At 42.6% G+C, this 15,452-nt stretch overlaps 1 protein-coding gene across 1 annotated transcript in view; it reads right to left on the bottom strand.

The window, feature by feature from the left end:
* Positions 1-15,452, bottom strand: part of CTNNAL1 (catenin alpha like 1) — a 124,213-nt gene that overhangs the window by 66,287 nt on the left and 42,474 nt on the right. Inside the window, exon 3 of the mRNA XM_014595195.3 lies at positions 1,770-1,957. Coding sequence (XP_014450681.2) covers positions 1,770-1,957 — 188 coding nt within the window. The remainder of the gene's footprint in view (positions 1-1,769; positions 1,958-15,452) is intronic.

The following is a 15,452-nucleotide window of genomic DNA, read 5'->3' as shown; positions in this document are numbered from 1 at the left end:
ACATTTAAAACAGAAATATTACAATAAAACCCATAGTCTTTCACAGGGACCATGGTAGCTCCAACCGCCCTGCTGCAAAAGGTAAGTTAGTAGACAAACAGAGACGACATTTAGAAAGGCCAAGACAGACATGAGCAGGAGAGTAGAACCAGAACTTCTTGCGAGGGCCTGGAAAGCAATGGGTCCATTCTGTGCTTCTACAGGACAGGCAATGCAGGTGAACCTGCCTGGCTCTACAAAGGCAAGAAGTCCCAAGCAGAAGCCTGAAGGTGAAATAGCCATAAGGTTGCACTGCATTCATCCGTCTTCAGAATCCTACAGCAATCTTGGCTTAAAAGCCAAGGAACGTGCTGTGATTCATGTTCACTAGATTCCTTGCTTCATCACATTTTGAAGCGCTTCAGCTGAGAGGCACCTGTATGTTTGCACAGCACTCAAGCACTTCACGTGCTCATTAGTCCATAGCCTCAGATATGAGTCTACATTTTAAGTTTTGACATTTTAATGGGATTTTGACAAAACAGAAATCCCAAGGTACCATTAAAATGGAACCTTGTAACACAATGGATCCATACTTAACATTACTGTTGCATAGGTATAAAGTACTGTATTCCTTCAAATTTAAAATAAAATATTTCTTCTAAAAGTGATCTGCACCTTGAAATTCAAATAATACAAAAATACTAAAATACTTCTATGCATTACAGAGGGCTGTATATTTGCACGTGTGCCTTTATTTGATATTTTATTTTTTTCTTAAATGGAACATCACTGACTTTGAGCGCATCTTAAATTTAAGTGCCTCTCATATTGGAAAGAACACAACATATGCAAGATTGGTGCCTTAGATTACCAAGATTTCAGGGCAGGTCCTTATCTTGGTGCTTTGTACTCTGCAGAACACATTATCATTTGTTTACTTGTCTGACACAGCCTAGCTAACCGCACTTGGTCCATCAATATTCCAAGCAGGAGCAGGCCTGATCAAACCTGCTAAGGGCTAAGCTTAGAAAGAACCTGCCAGTTATGTGACTAAAAGCAGTGATCATGTGGTAACAGTCATCTCTGAAAAATATCATTTGTAATCTGAAATATTTGAAATATGAATATTTGAAAATGTAATATTAGTATTACATTTTTAATACGCATTTAATTACATACCTGAAATAAATAACCTTGAAAATAAAAGATACAGGAGATAAACTTTTTGCTAAACAGTTAAAATAACCTTAAGATTTAAAAATACTTATTTCAAACTGTAGATCCTCTCCCATCAGCATTCCCCCCCCAACTCTTTGCTTCTGGTGTGCTGAAACGTGTTACTCACCTTGTTATCAGCACAGGAAACGCCTCCATTTAGGCTCACTGGACACCATGAAAGAGATTTTTCATTGCTCATTTGTTGATGGCTATCCTTTCTACCTTCCATAAACTTTAACAACTGAAGTATACTGATATAACTAGCTCTTCTTTCTCTTTCCAAGATAGCACTGGAGGCTTATTATAGGTTTTTTCACAAAAAGCTGAAAGTCACCAAAATATATTTAGGCATTTGCCCAATAATAACCATACTTCATATACTAGGGAGATGGACACTGATGCAAAATGTATATATTAGCTTATATTTTTTGCTAGAACTACTATAAATGGAATAAATATATGCAAACATTAACAGGAAAAGATGACAGAAAAAGAAGAAAGAACAAAGAATGCAAGACAAAGTTATCTACAGTACAGATTAGTTTCAGAAACAAGAAAACACTAAATACCTTGTTTCTGGACGTTATAATTTGCTTAATAACTATTCTGTCTGCCAATACCAGCACCTTTGTCACTGAAGAAAGCAGCAGTCTTGCAGCTTTTACTACTTGCGTTTTGTCCGTAAAAATTGTTATCCGGCCATCAGATTCTGGATGATCCAAGTTAGCTACATCTGTAAGATGTGCAATTGTTTCACCTACCAAAAAAAAAGTTTTATACATTTAAAACAGAAATATATTGGGAACATTAAAAACTCATAAATATAAAGGGATAAAACAGCACTCTGTTGGCTGACCTCGAGTTCCCTTTTGATTCATACTGAGCTTACATTTCAGTTTACAGCTGCCCAATTTTCTCTTTCCTCCCCTCAAGTCATGACCAATACTCTTTTCCTTGCATGAAGAACCCATAGGTTCCAGTTTTTCAAAGCAAACTTAGAAGACTTACCAGCTTTCCCAGTTTAAGCAGCAAAAAACACATTAATGCAAGTTTTAGAACAGTGGTCACCAACCAGTGGATCTTGATCTACCAGTAGATCTCGGAGCCTCTTGGAGTTGATCTGAGGCCGGGCTGGGAGGCCGAGTGCCTGGGTGCATGTATGTACACGCCCCACCCCCAGGCCAGCAGGTCAGTCCGTGGGGGAGGGAAGGGGCGGGGGCCATATCGAGGCCCCCCCCAGTGAGGGAGAAAGCGGGGCTAGGGGTAGGGCCTTGATCTGCCCCACAACTTCCCCCACAGACTTACCTGCTGGGGAGGCATGCCCCCAATAATTTTTTTCTCTTTCTGCCTACATTTGCCCCCCACCCTCCCTCCCCACAGACTTACCTGCTGGGGGGGGGATGGTGGGGGATTGGTGGTACACGGTAGATCTTGGGTTTCTTTTAAATGATAAATGTGATTGCCTACTTAAAAGTGTTGGAGACCACTGTTTTAGAACAACAAGAGAGTACAACCATCCATAGTTTCACCTGTAGTTTTTGACAGCTTTGGATTTAATTCACATAAACCAAGTCATACATAGGTTTCATTTTGCTTTAAAATCTTCCAGTGTGAAGAGCAAACAAGTCCCAATCAAAAATTTTAATATTCAATAAAAATGTTGAGATCATCACAGAAGCACTGTAGTGAGATGGTTAACTGTTTTAGAAAAAATGTTTAACAGTACAGGGTAAAGGATACAAAGGAACAGAGAGAATTTATGGTGAAATATTCCTACGAAGTATATGCTAAAAATAATGTGCAACACTTCACAGATACAGAATATGAATATGTATTTACAGCAACTTTTCCCAAAAACTAAGAGATTATTGTTTAAATAATAAAAGAATGTAACACCATTACATCCATGTGCATTTTAACAAGAATACTACTATGAACGCTAAACTATCTTGATGCTAAAATAAAAGGTCAGCTAGAACATGATTAAAACTATTTGGATCAAATACTTATTTTCTGAGAAAAAGGCTTGAACGTGATTTAAATAATTGTTTAGTGTACTATTCACTCCCTTAATGATTTCAGATGAGTAGCTGTCAACCCTTCAGCTTAGCTATAGAAGTACGACTCAAAAGGGCCCATGTAACCATAAAATGAATATCTAAGCTTGTCAGCAAAGTAAACGAAAGCAATAAACATGGAGTTACCCCAGTAGCGAGATCTAATCTGAGCAAGAGTCTAGGTTAAATAAGATAAATAACGCAAACCATAGTACTGTATACCATAGTTTTAGCACATGGATGTCAGTTAGTGATTGATGTAACCAGATGCATCAGATATGTTTGTGCCGTAAAAGGTATACCTTCTTTTAAGTTTCTTAGGTATGTTGTAAAAATAAAATCAGCCTCGTCCAAGGAAGCCACCAAGTAAGGGGGCAAGAAGAGATGGTGGTAAGTGATGTTCTAAGACAGTGAAGGAAGTAGATGAAAGATTCTTCCTTCTAAAAATTGAGACATAAATCCCAAGAAAATGGACAACTTCCAGGGCTGCAGAAAAATTTGTTCAGGCCGGTTCCCAGAATCTCAGTAAGAAAGAAACGTAAATGAAAGCAAAATGGCAAATGTTTGCTAAAGTAAACCATGTATAAAAGTGAGATATGTACTGGAGGAAATATTGGCAAACTCAGGGCACAGACAGATATAACAGCTTTATTGATACAAATGTAAGTAATATGAACTGTTAGGATAACTATATCTGTTACATCTGCTGCAACTTTAGACCTGTTTCATTAAGGCTAAAGCTGCAAGTGGCAGCTCCCCCACCCCTTTTAAAGCTGTTAAAAAGTATATTTGTTCCTAGCCTCAGTGAATGCAAAACCACCCACTGCCAAGCCTGCATGCCATCCTCCTCTACCCTCCTAATATCCCCAGGCAGTTTAAGCAAGAGTCTATATTGCCCTGTTGCAGGTAGCTGAAGATAGACACTTGGATAAGCAAGTATTCTTGTGCTGTGGGGTATAAGCAGGAACAGATCCAGGGAGTGACCTGGTGCACTTGCACCACCTCCTCCCCTCCCCCCAAACCCTTTGACTCCTGCTCCATCCAAAGTTTAAAACCAACTGCCTGGCAGTAGTAACAACATTTTTAGTCAGGCAGTGCTAAAGGGGTCAACTTCATGGCTCATTATAACCCATCTGCTCCCTTCTAAACTCTTCATTCCACAGGTGTTAACGCCCTCTCCTTCATAGTTTTGATATTCCACCAATCAAGCTATCCTTTGTTCTGCAATTCTGCTGTCTGTTTGCTGCTCCTGGTAATGAAGCTCCTATTTCACAGCCCTGCAGATTGTTTTTAAACACATTCCAATGAAGTTTTATTTGTTTTTGCCCCAATCTTGAATTGAATAATACAGCCCTAGGGCCCTAAATATTAGTAAAGCTTCTAGTTTACTTTTAACTGGAGAAAAATGTGTTGCTTTATATGTGATGAGACACCTCATCATCTGCACCCCCTTTTTCAAAATTCTACCTCTGCCCATGGGTGTAAACAGCACACATCTGGGGGCTGCAGGACCAGTCTGTTGCCTCTTGTATGAGTAGTCAACCTACCAGGACACATGTAGATCAGGTAATATACCCCTGTACTTTAAGGAAAAAAGACTGTAATTCAGCGAACAAACAAACGAACAAACATGAAGCAATAAATAACTTCAAGACCAATCTCAAATTAATCATTTCCGTATCATCCAACCCCTACATACTTGTAAGTCTCACTTAGTGATTCTCAACAAGGGTGACGTGGCACCCTGGGGTGTCTTCAGATCCTTTCAAGGGTGCCACAGTTTGCTATGCAATGTTAGCATGGTTAGGTGTGCAAACATGATTCAAAAGATGAATCCAGAAATTTCAAAAAAGGAATCTATAGTTTTAAAAATGTTCTGATCAGTTGTGGGCTTTTTTAGTTCCTTGTAACAAACTAATTTCTCATATTTTTTTGTTTACTACAGAAAAATAATAAAGTGAAACAAAGAGCTGGCATTTTCCAAAGGATGCCTCAAGTCTAGTGACGAGTGTTTTGAGCCTGAAAAGGTTGAGAACCACTGATCTAATCAAATGCATTAGAAAAAAAAAAAATTACAGTATTTGAACCCTGTGCTCTCAAGCTTTATGCATGGAACAGACTAACAACTCCCCTTTTCCTCAGGAGTGTTTTTGTTTGGTTGTTTGGGTTCATCTCCAGCAGCACTGAGGTATCATACAGTGCTATAAGTGACTACATGTTGCACAGCCCACCCTTTTAAAATACATGATTTAGTGCAGGGCTAGGCAAAAAACACCCCTCACGGGTCAGATGCTGCCCATGGAGGGATTTCATCTGGCCTGCAGCAGGTCTTTTGGTTCTGCCTGGCCCAGGCACCATCTGACCCATGGCATATCCCGCTGCCCCCTGGGCACACAGTGGGGCTGAGGCAGCTCTGCAGCTGGACTCACTTTCTAGGCAGCCTAGGCAGTGGTGGCTCCTTCTGGCTGCCACTGCCATTAGCCCCAGCCCCACAGTACTGCCAGGGGTTTGCATGCAGGGCCCTGACCCTGGCCCACCCCATGCCCATTCTGGACTCAGCCCAATGGAGTAGACTAGCTCTGGACCAGCTGGCACCCATGTGCACAGCCCTAACCCAGCCTGCCCCAGACTCACCCACCCATGCTGAGCACTGCAATTGGGCAGAAGCTGCTGCTTGGTACAGGGAAAAGGAGCCCCACCCCCTTGCTGCTGCTGGGCTCTTCTTGCTGCAACTGCCTGAAACCTGTGCCCAGGCTGCCCTGCGGCTCCTGCATACTGCCACTGCTGCCTCGCTGGTGGCAACGGTGATGGAGAGGAGCCACAGGGTAGCCCAGGTGTGGACTCCAGGTGGCTGCAGCAAGAAGGGCCTGGCAGTGGTGAGGGGAAGTGGCTGTTTTCCATCCACCCTCGCCATGCTGAGCAGCAGCTTCTGCCCAGCTGCTGCTTAACATGGGTGGCCGTTCTGGAGCAGGCACAGGACGAGCTGAAGTCAGAGCTGTCCACATGGGTACCAGCTGGTCTGCTCCAGAAACGGTGAGTCTGGAGCAGGTGTGGGGCAGGCCAGAATCAGGGCTGGGGTATGTACTGTTGGTGATGGCCGGGAGGAGCCACAGGGCATGTGGCCTATGGGCTGTTATGGGAGTAGGGAGTAGGTGCTGACCAGAACTGGCAGTTCCCCAGAAATGCCTGTGACTTGTGGGCCCAAATAATTGCCTGCTCCCAATTAAATGGCTTAGATCATCTCTGCACTATTTTTTTTTTTTTTGGGGGGGGGGGGTTGTTTTGTTTGTTTTTGGGGTTGGGTGGGGGAGGAAGAACTGCACACAGTTCCCTCACTGCTTCTGATAACATGGATTCTGACCCCGCTGGCTCTGAGGAGATCCTGCATATTCACTGTTCCTGGAATATGAAGACTTACACCTAGCTCTCCCTCACTAACCCCCCACCCCTGCAATACTTCAACCACCCCCCATCCAAGTAGATAAAGGATGGCTCTAGAATATCCTTTTGGTAAGCTTAAGAGCGAGCACAGGTGTTTCCTGAAATGGGACAACACCGATGTTTCCTAGACCAGTGGTTTTCAACCTGTTGTCCGCAGAAGCCTGGGGGTCCAGCAACTGTCTAAGGGGTCCGCAAAAGATGACTACAATCAAAAAGTATGTTAATATCCACACTTACAATTCAAAGGTGTCTATGCCTCCATTTGAAATGTCCAAAGGGGTCCACAAAAGAAGAAAGGTTGAAAACCACTGCCCTAGACCGACTAGGGCGAGTGACCTTTCTGAATTTTGCATTACATTTTAGAAAAAGTCACATAACTCCATATGCATTCTGAATAGACAGAAAAAGATACAGCATTTCAGCAATCAAAAGCCACATGAGACTATGGCACTGCTATCAAACAGAACAAGCCAACACAAGCGATAGCCCCCCTCAATGATGCAACTTGAATGACAATGCTGACAGCTGGGATACCATGGCTTATTACCACTTTTATAAATAGCAATTTATAGTATCTTTTTAAATAACCTCCTGTATAAACAATGATTTATTCTCTTGGATATGGGAGGTTTGCATACAATGCCTCAGCATATATCCATGGGTAAGTAATGCTGGAATAGGAGAACAAAGCAGCCTTCTAAACTGAATACCACAGTGAACAACTAAGAAAACACTTATTTTTCCTGCTAATTTTGTACTTAAAAGGAATCTGAATAAGAAATTGTGTATATTTCTTATTAGCCACAGCAAATATAGTAACATATCAATGTTACTACAGCAACTCAAGCAAATCAAAGAAGTGGTGTGTCAAATTTGACTGAAACACTGGCTCAAACCACATGCTTCACAAGGAAAATGCAAGAACCCTGCAGTAGGCCTTTACAGAACAGCAAGCCAACATGGGAAGGTTTTTCTTAAATCAATCGGTTAGAGGCCATTTTACCTCCATTCTAACATTCCTCAGTTCTCCCATTTAATTTGTGCTATAACAGCTATGGATATTCCTTTTATCCATTCAAAAAAAATATCAATTTTTAAAAATCTTCTTAAGCTTTCATCTGCAGCCATCTCTCTGGGCATTAATGATTTTGTTATGAATGTTAAGTTTTTCCTTTTAAATTCAATTAAATATTCCCAACTTCTGTCATTAGAAGGAGAGACAAAAAGGGAACAGCCCAATTGTTCTCTCTATAGCATTCATCATGTCCCATTTTATCAATTACCTCCTGTGAGGATATACCAATGATTGATGAAAAGTATTTGCAGTATTTTCTCCCATTCTCTCTCATCACTGATGCATATTTTTTAAATTAATCCTATTTACTAAAGAGAGCTTTTCATCAACCTCTCTCCTTACCTCCACCAACGTGTTCCTTGAATGAACCCTATAGTATGTACAAGTAATTGAAATTATTCTCTCCAACATTCATTACCTTGCACGGAATTGGGGTGACTGCACCAGGCTCTCTGCTTTGGGGGGCCCTGCAGAGCAGCATGCTGTTCACTACCCCCCCCCCCCCCAACTGATGCCACCACTAATGGCAGCAGCAGCTTCTTTGGGTCTGGGACCATGGGACTGGAGCAGGGGCAGGACCCTGCGTGGGCTGATTTGACTCAAGCAGGGTGTGGGGCCCCGGGCAACTCTGAGAGCCAGTCATCTCATCCTAGAAGGTTGGTCAGGCATGACTTGCCCTTGGTAAATCCATGCCGATTGTCCCTAATCACTTTCTTCTCCTCCAAGTGCTTAGAAATGGATTCCTTGAGGATCTGCTCCATTTTTCCAGGGACAGAGGTGAGGCTGACTGGTCTGTAGTTCCCTGGATCCTCCTCCTTCTATTTCTTAAAGATGGGCACTATATTTGTCCTTTTACAATTGCCAGGGGCCTTTCCCAGTCACCATGAGCTTTCAAAGATAATGGCCAGCAGCTCTGCAATCACATCAGCTAACTCCCTCAGCACCCCTGGGTGCATCTTGTCCAGCCTCATGGACTTGTACATATCCAACTTTTCTAAATAGTCTCTAACCTGTTCTTTCACCACTGTTGGCTGCTCATCTCCTCCCCAAACTGTGCTGTCAGGTGCTTTAGTCTGGGAGCTGACCCTGCTTGTGAAGACTGAGGTGAAAAAGGCATTGAGCACTTCAGTCTGTTCCATATCACCTGTCACTAGGTTGCTTCCCCCATTCAGTAAGGAATCCATACTTCCTGTCCCTGATCATCACCTTGTTGCAGACATTTGTAGAAACCCTTCATGTTCCTTGCCAGCTGCAATTCCAGTTGCGCTTTAGCCTTCCTGACTTCATCCCCACATACCCAAGCAATACTCTTATACTCCTTCCTAGTTGTTTGTCCACTTCTTGTAAGCTTCCTTTTTGTGTTTTAGCTCATTGAAGAGCTCTCTGATAAGCCAAGCAGGTCTTTTGCTATTCTTCCTAGTCTTCATGAGCATCAGGATAAAGTTACTATGCCCTCAGTAAGGTTTCTTTCAAGTACAACCGGCCCTGGCTCCCCAGGAGATCCGACTCCCTCAGGAAACTGATGGTCAGAAGTCTGCTTTTCTGAAATCCAGGGTCCTTACTCTGCTTCTGTCCTTTCTTCCTTTCCTCAGGACCCTGAACTTAATTATCTCATGGTTGCTGCTACCAAGTTGCCATCCACTATTACATTCCCCACAATTCCTCCCTGTTTGTGAGCAGCAGGTCTAGAAGAGCGCAGCCTCAGGTTGGCCTGTCCAACACTTGCATCAGGAAGTTGTTCCCAACACTCTCCCAAAACTTCCTGGATTGCCTGCTCACTGCTGTATTACTCCTGACATCTGCTGGGAGGGCAACTGAAATCCCCCAAGAGAACCAGGGTCTGTGATGAGGAAACTTCTATTAACTATTTGAAGAAAGCCTCATCCACCCCCATCCTGGTGGTTTATAGCAGACCCCCACCATGACATCTCCCTTCTTGCACTCCCCTCTGATCCTAATTCAGAGACTTTCAACAGGCCTATCTCCAGTTTCATACACTAGCTCTGAGCAATCATACAGCTCTTTTACATAAAGCACAACTTCTCTTCCTTTTCTACCCTGCCTGTCCTTCCTGAACAGTATACCCATCCACGAAAGTGCTCCAGTCATACGCACCATCCCATCAAGTCTCTTATTTCAATCACATCATAGTTCTGTGACTGTGAAAGTCCAAATAAATCCCTCCACAAATTTAAGTAAGTCTTCTGTACCCTCTCTTACACAGGTTTTGAGATGCTGCTTTGTGTTCCTTGCATGTTTAACATATTTATGAGAATATAAGATACAATGTGATCACATCTGGCAACTGGAGCTGTGAAACAAGCATTAAGTAGGGTATTTTCTGTAATACACACACACACACACACACACACACACACACACACACACACACACACACACACACTCCTCTTACATGGCTCAAACATGGATTGCCAGGAGCACTACTTAAGATGTATATCTTTTTACTTAACCCCACTGTTTACTCCTTGCTCCCCAACTGATTTGGCCCATAATTGTGTGACTGGACTGTAGTGGCTTATAGGCAGCAAGACAAAGTGAGAAAAAAAAACCCCCATAATAACCCCCTCATTCCACCCTTGAACTTTGTTCTCTAAAATGTAAATAGTAACATGGAATAGAAACAAATAATTAAGCCTAGTCAACCGGCAAGACTCAGGCACTCCTTGTTACTCCCCCACTAACAAAAAATGTCAAGGTCAAGATTAAGGTTGCTGCCATAAAACAGGCATTTCCCATATTCTATGCCCCTTTGAAACATGGCATGTCCAAACCCCTAATCTAAAATTACAAAGCCAGGAAATGCTCACTTGCAACCGACGAACAGGCATTTCTACAATAAGAACAGAAATTTGACAAAACCAGGAAATGCAGAGTTAAGCTGCTCTTTTTAACCTTTCTTCTGCTGCTGTTGCTTGACAGAACCTTATCGTGCAATTCATTGTAGAACATGTGATGTATTGCTTAAGCTGCAGGAAGTAAATTTTAGAAAATTCCTAAATGCACTGTTAACTTCCATAATTATGATTGTGCAGCTGCAAACAAAAAAGGGAGGCAGCTCAATGTACCCAGGGATTTCAATGAAACAGAAGTCGTTTCTGCTCATACCAAGGTTACAGTCGTTGCATTGTACACAAATCACCGCTTCAACTCTGCACTCCCTGGTTTTCACATAAACAGATGTTTACAGGTACATGCTTGGAAATATATGTAGAGTTCTGCCCCCTCCTCTATATGCTTTCTCCAGTATCATCAGCAAAAATAAGCAGAGATCCATGCTTTTTCCCCTCAAACATTTCCCCAAAACATCTTTAGATCCCAAATGCAAAGAAAAAAAGTGAGTGGGGGAAGTTGCTGATAAAGATTACAGCAGAACAGAACGGGTCTCTTGCTGGAGATGTTTGATGTCTGAGAAACTGGGCTGGCACGTCACCACTTGAGTCAGCCCTTTGAGACCAGGGTTTGCAGGGGGTAGAGATGGAGCTTGGCTGCCAGTTGAGCCCTTCAGACAGTCCCTTTTCCTCCTACCGCAAACAAAGAATTAGTGGGAGCTGCACTCCAAGGCCTTCACCAACCTATTTACTAAAGAGGATGTTACTATACTTCCCAGGATATTCAAGAATGGTACAAAGATGAAAGAGATCATAACAAAAGGGCTGCTGCAGGCAGGTCTTAGCTGGAAACAAAAGTGCCTCCGAAAGCCATGCAGCTTTCAGCCCTCACACCCTGATCCTTTCCCCTAAATATAGATGGGAATTTGGAAGGGAAGGAAGTGAAAAGAGTAGGATTATGCTCCGAGGATTGTGGTTTCTAGGTCCCTTCTCATCTACAGCCTCCCTTGGGGCCAGAAAAAGCTGCAGGGACATTAAGATGCAAACTCTCTCAAAACCTCCTCCTCTCATCCTAGCCCCTCCATCCCTTGCTTGAGCTGTAGGAGCTTAAATGGGGAAACAATGGGTTTACTGCTGGCTGAGCTGTTAATGTTTTTCTATGGCAGTAGGACAGGATTCCTGCAATTCTTAAAGAACACAGGAACACAGTACTGGAAAAGGGCTTCTAAAGCCACTAAGTCACGCCCCTAAAAATTTGCCAGCCATTGTCTTAAAGAGTCCACAGGATCATCCTCTGACCCCCATGGCCCAATACAGCCATAAAAACACACCACCAAACTGAACCCAAAAAACTAAAAAAGGAACATAACTCTTACAACATGACAGATAAAAAGTTGGGAGCTGCCCATATCCAACAACTGCAATGGCAGAAAATTTGTGAGTTTGTTACTTAGATCACACTAGAAGAAGGACTGTGCTGCATATCACAGATGAAGGTAAAAATCCCCAAAGGTCCTTGTCAATCTGACCTGGGCAGAAATTTCTTCCAAAACCCAAATCTAGCAAATCATTTTGACCCCAAGCATATGAGCAAGACCCTTCATGAGAGGGGCTTCTAAAGTTTGTTAGGAACATTCACACACTTCAAACTCTACCCAATAACTGTGGTTAACATTCAGCGCTAAGAGCTGCGGAAGGTGGGGGGAATGTGATCAAGAAGTCTAGAAACTAAACAATACGTTCAGAGAGCGGGGAAAAAGTGATTCCTTCCTGACCATTCTAAGCAACTAGCAGAAACTGAAGTATGGGATTACCAGATAGCTCTCACACAGAGATTAAATTCCCTTTCAGCCCCACCATGGAGATATCAAACCCTCAAATCCACATATCACATGCTCTGATCACTACTAAAAAATACACCCCTATCATCTTACCAGATCACATCCACAAGCTTATCAGGTTCCACCTTGAAGCAATACTAATTCCTTCCCTCCAGTATTTTGTTTGGACAACCATTCCAGAACTTTACTCCTTTAATGGTTATAAACCTCAACTTCAGTCTAAATTTGTTTGTGACCATCTGATCTTGTGCAAGTCTAGTTCTTTAACTTAAATAGCTCTTCTCCCTCCTTGATACACACTCTGTAAACATATTTATAAGTAAGTAATTGTATCCCTCCCTTCCCAACCTACATTTTGCTCAGCTAAACAAGTAATGCTCTTTTTAATCTCTTTTCAAAAGGAAGATTCTCTATTCCCTTAACCATCTTCATGGCACTTTTGTACCTACTCAAAATTTTCTCCTTGTAACCCAGTTTAGCATATTGTGGGATTCCCTCTGTCCCAGTGAGATAATACACAGAGTAATAGGGAAACCAACTTTATTGTACAAACAAAAGGTGACAAGCTTTGACCAATGACCAGCGCTTCAGAGGCATCATAGAGCCAGTTTCAGCCCATGAAGTTTGGTCATCCATAGAGCTTCTCTATGGCCAGATGACTTCTCCAAATTCAGGCCGTAAGTCTTCTTGCTGCAGCTCCCAAAGCCACTGTACCAGTGCAGCCTGAATCTAGGAGGTTAACACCAACCTCACCCCTCCACTTACCAGCTGCAGAGTTTCTGGGTTTTGGTTGCTGCTTGACAGGGTGGTGAATTGTGTTTGCATTAACTCTCAGGCACTGGTGAGAAGACCTTCAGGCCAGATCCAGAGATAGGTCATACAGCCTGCAAGAAGACCCATGGGCCAGATCCAGCTCCCTAGTTCATTTGGGTTTGACATTGCTAGCTTAAGTGAATGCTTTTCAGTCATAACAACAGACAACAGGAGACGAGCACAAAACAGAATAGTCCCACCCATTGGCGGGATGCGTTACACGCCAAAAGTCAGTACATAATAGAACCTATGCTGAAAGTCTCTACGTCAGGGTCAGAGGGGACAGCAGCAAGGGTGAAGTCGCAATGGACGTTTCCTAGAGGCCACCAAACCAGGAGTAAGAGGTAGACGAGTCTTTAAAAAAAAAAATTGAACATGCAGGACCAGGTTATTTTCTAGAAATCCTAAACAAAAAACAGCACCAAACCTGCACTACCCATACATTAAATAATGAGGATGTCATCTCTCTGGACTGAACACATGGACTGGCTGGATTTCCACTACAACTTCAACATCTACCAGCCTTCTATCAAATTATTTCTTGAATTCCTATCCCAACACCTAGATACTATGATCCATATCCAGAAGTGTACCCTACAAACCACCGCGTACAGAAAAAAAAAAAATGGATAACCACACTTTATGCTCACAAAACTTCCAATTATCCCAGACACACCTGACCAACCCTGTGACAAGAATAAAGGAATCTCTCTTTAGGGATCAGCAACCTCTTTGGAACAATGGGCTAAAATAATGGAGCTCAGTCCACGGTCAACCAGTATTTCCAGCCCAGCTGCCACCACCACTTTTCTTCCCCAGAGGCAAATTGCCACCAATATACGTACAAACTTGAACATCACCACATGCCACAATTCTCCCTGACACAGAATTCCCCACCATGAAAATGTCACCAATATCTAGGCTTTGCAGGCCATATTAAATTGCTTGGTTGGCTGGATCTAGCCCTCAGGCTGCAGGTTGAGATCCCTGCCTTAGACACAGCGTTCACAACCTACAACTGCTCCTGGAAAATGACAGCCATTTCAAGTTGGCCTTGGGGAACAAGCCCATCTTGACTTACAGACAGCACCCCTCCCCCAACCTCAAACGTCTTTTCAACATATTACTCAACTCCAATTCTCACCAAGCCATCAGGCCTTGCTACAGACCCAGATGCACATTGTGCTCAATATCATCCATGTCATCACCATCTTACAATGCCCCTTTGCTGTTAATATTGCCCAGCAAGAGCTCTCTCTATATAAAAGAACAAACAGACACCAAACCAATGTCAATTCCAGAAGTGTACAACAAACTGTTGCAGAACACTTTAACCTCCCTAGACATTTAATGACTGACCTTGGAATAGCTGTCCTTAAATAAAATAACGTTAAAAAAGAACTGAAACATGAAACTGCTGAATAAGAATCATCCATGGAATGACTGTTAATCATGGTCTAAACAGGGACTATGAATTTTTATACCATGCCTGAACTAGCTGTTTACCAGGATGTCCTTCCCTCCCTGGTATTAAATGCCTTGTTCACCCTAAATGATCTAATCAACCAACTTGGTAACTCTCTTAGCAGCATCCCCTCCCTCTGTCCCTTTCCCTTCTATAGAAAATATTTTCTTTCTGCTAACCTGTTTGTAGCATCTGACCAAGCAGGTTGTTGTCTACAAAAGCTCACATCTCTTTCAGCCACTTAGTCTCCAAGGTGTCACCTTGCCCTTCCTTTTAACAAGGGAGCTCTAGTTTACAGGCAGGCGCTCAGATACTGCTGTATCTGCTCTGAGGAGAATGCTTTTAATACTCACCTAAAATACCCTTATCCAACACGTGCACTCCAGCAGAAAAACAGACTACATCTCTGACCAAGCCACTCAAACGCCTAACATTAACCTACTACAGTACAAGAAGAAAACCCCCACTGATCACACACACTTTTAGTTGTAACATATTATCCCATATTAGAATCTCTAAGAAGGATCAAACAATTACAGCCTATACTTAAGAGGATCAGAAATATTCCCAAATCCTCTATTCCTGGCTTTCAAACAAACAATCTCCAAACCTTGCCAAACTCACCATCAGAAGTAAGCTTCCCACTGACAAACAAAATATCAAGCAGAACACAATCCTGCCTTAACAATAAACAAAAAACCTGTATACACA

This window comes from Alligator mississippiensis, chromosome 3, assembly GCF_030867095.1.
Source record: "Alligator mississippiensis isolate rAllMis1 chromosome 3, rAllMis1, whole genome shotgun sequence".
Lineage (NCBI taxonomy): Eukaryota > Metazoa > Chordata > Crocodylia > Alligatoridae > Alligator > Alligator mississippiensis.
The sequence above is the reverse complement of the archived record's forward strand: the minus strand, read 5'-3'. Positions and strand labels throughout refer to the sequence as shown.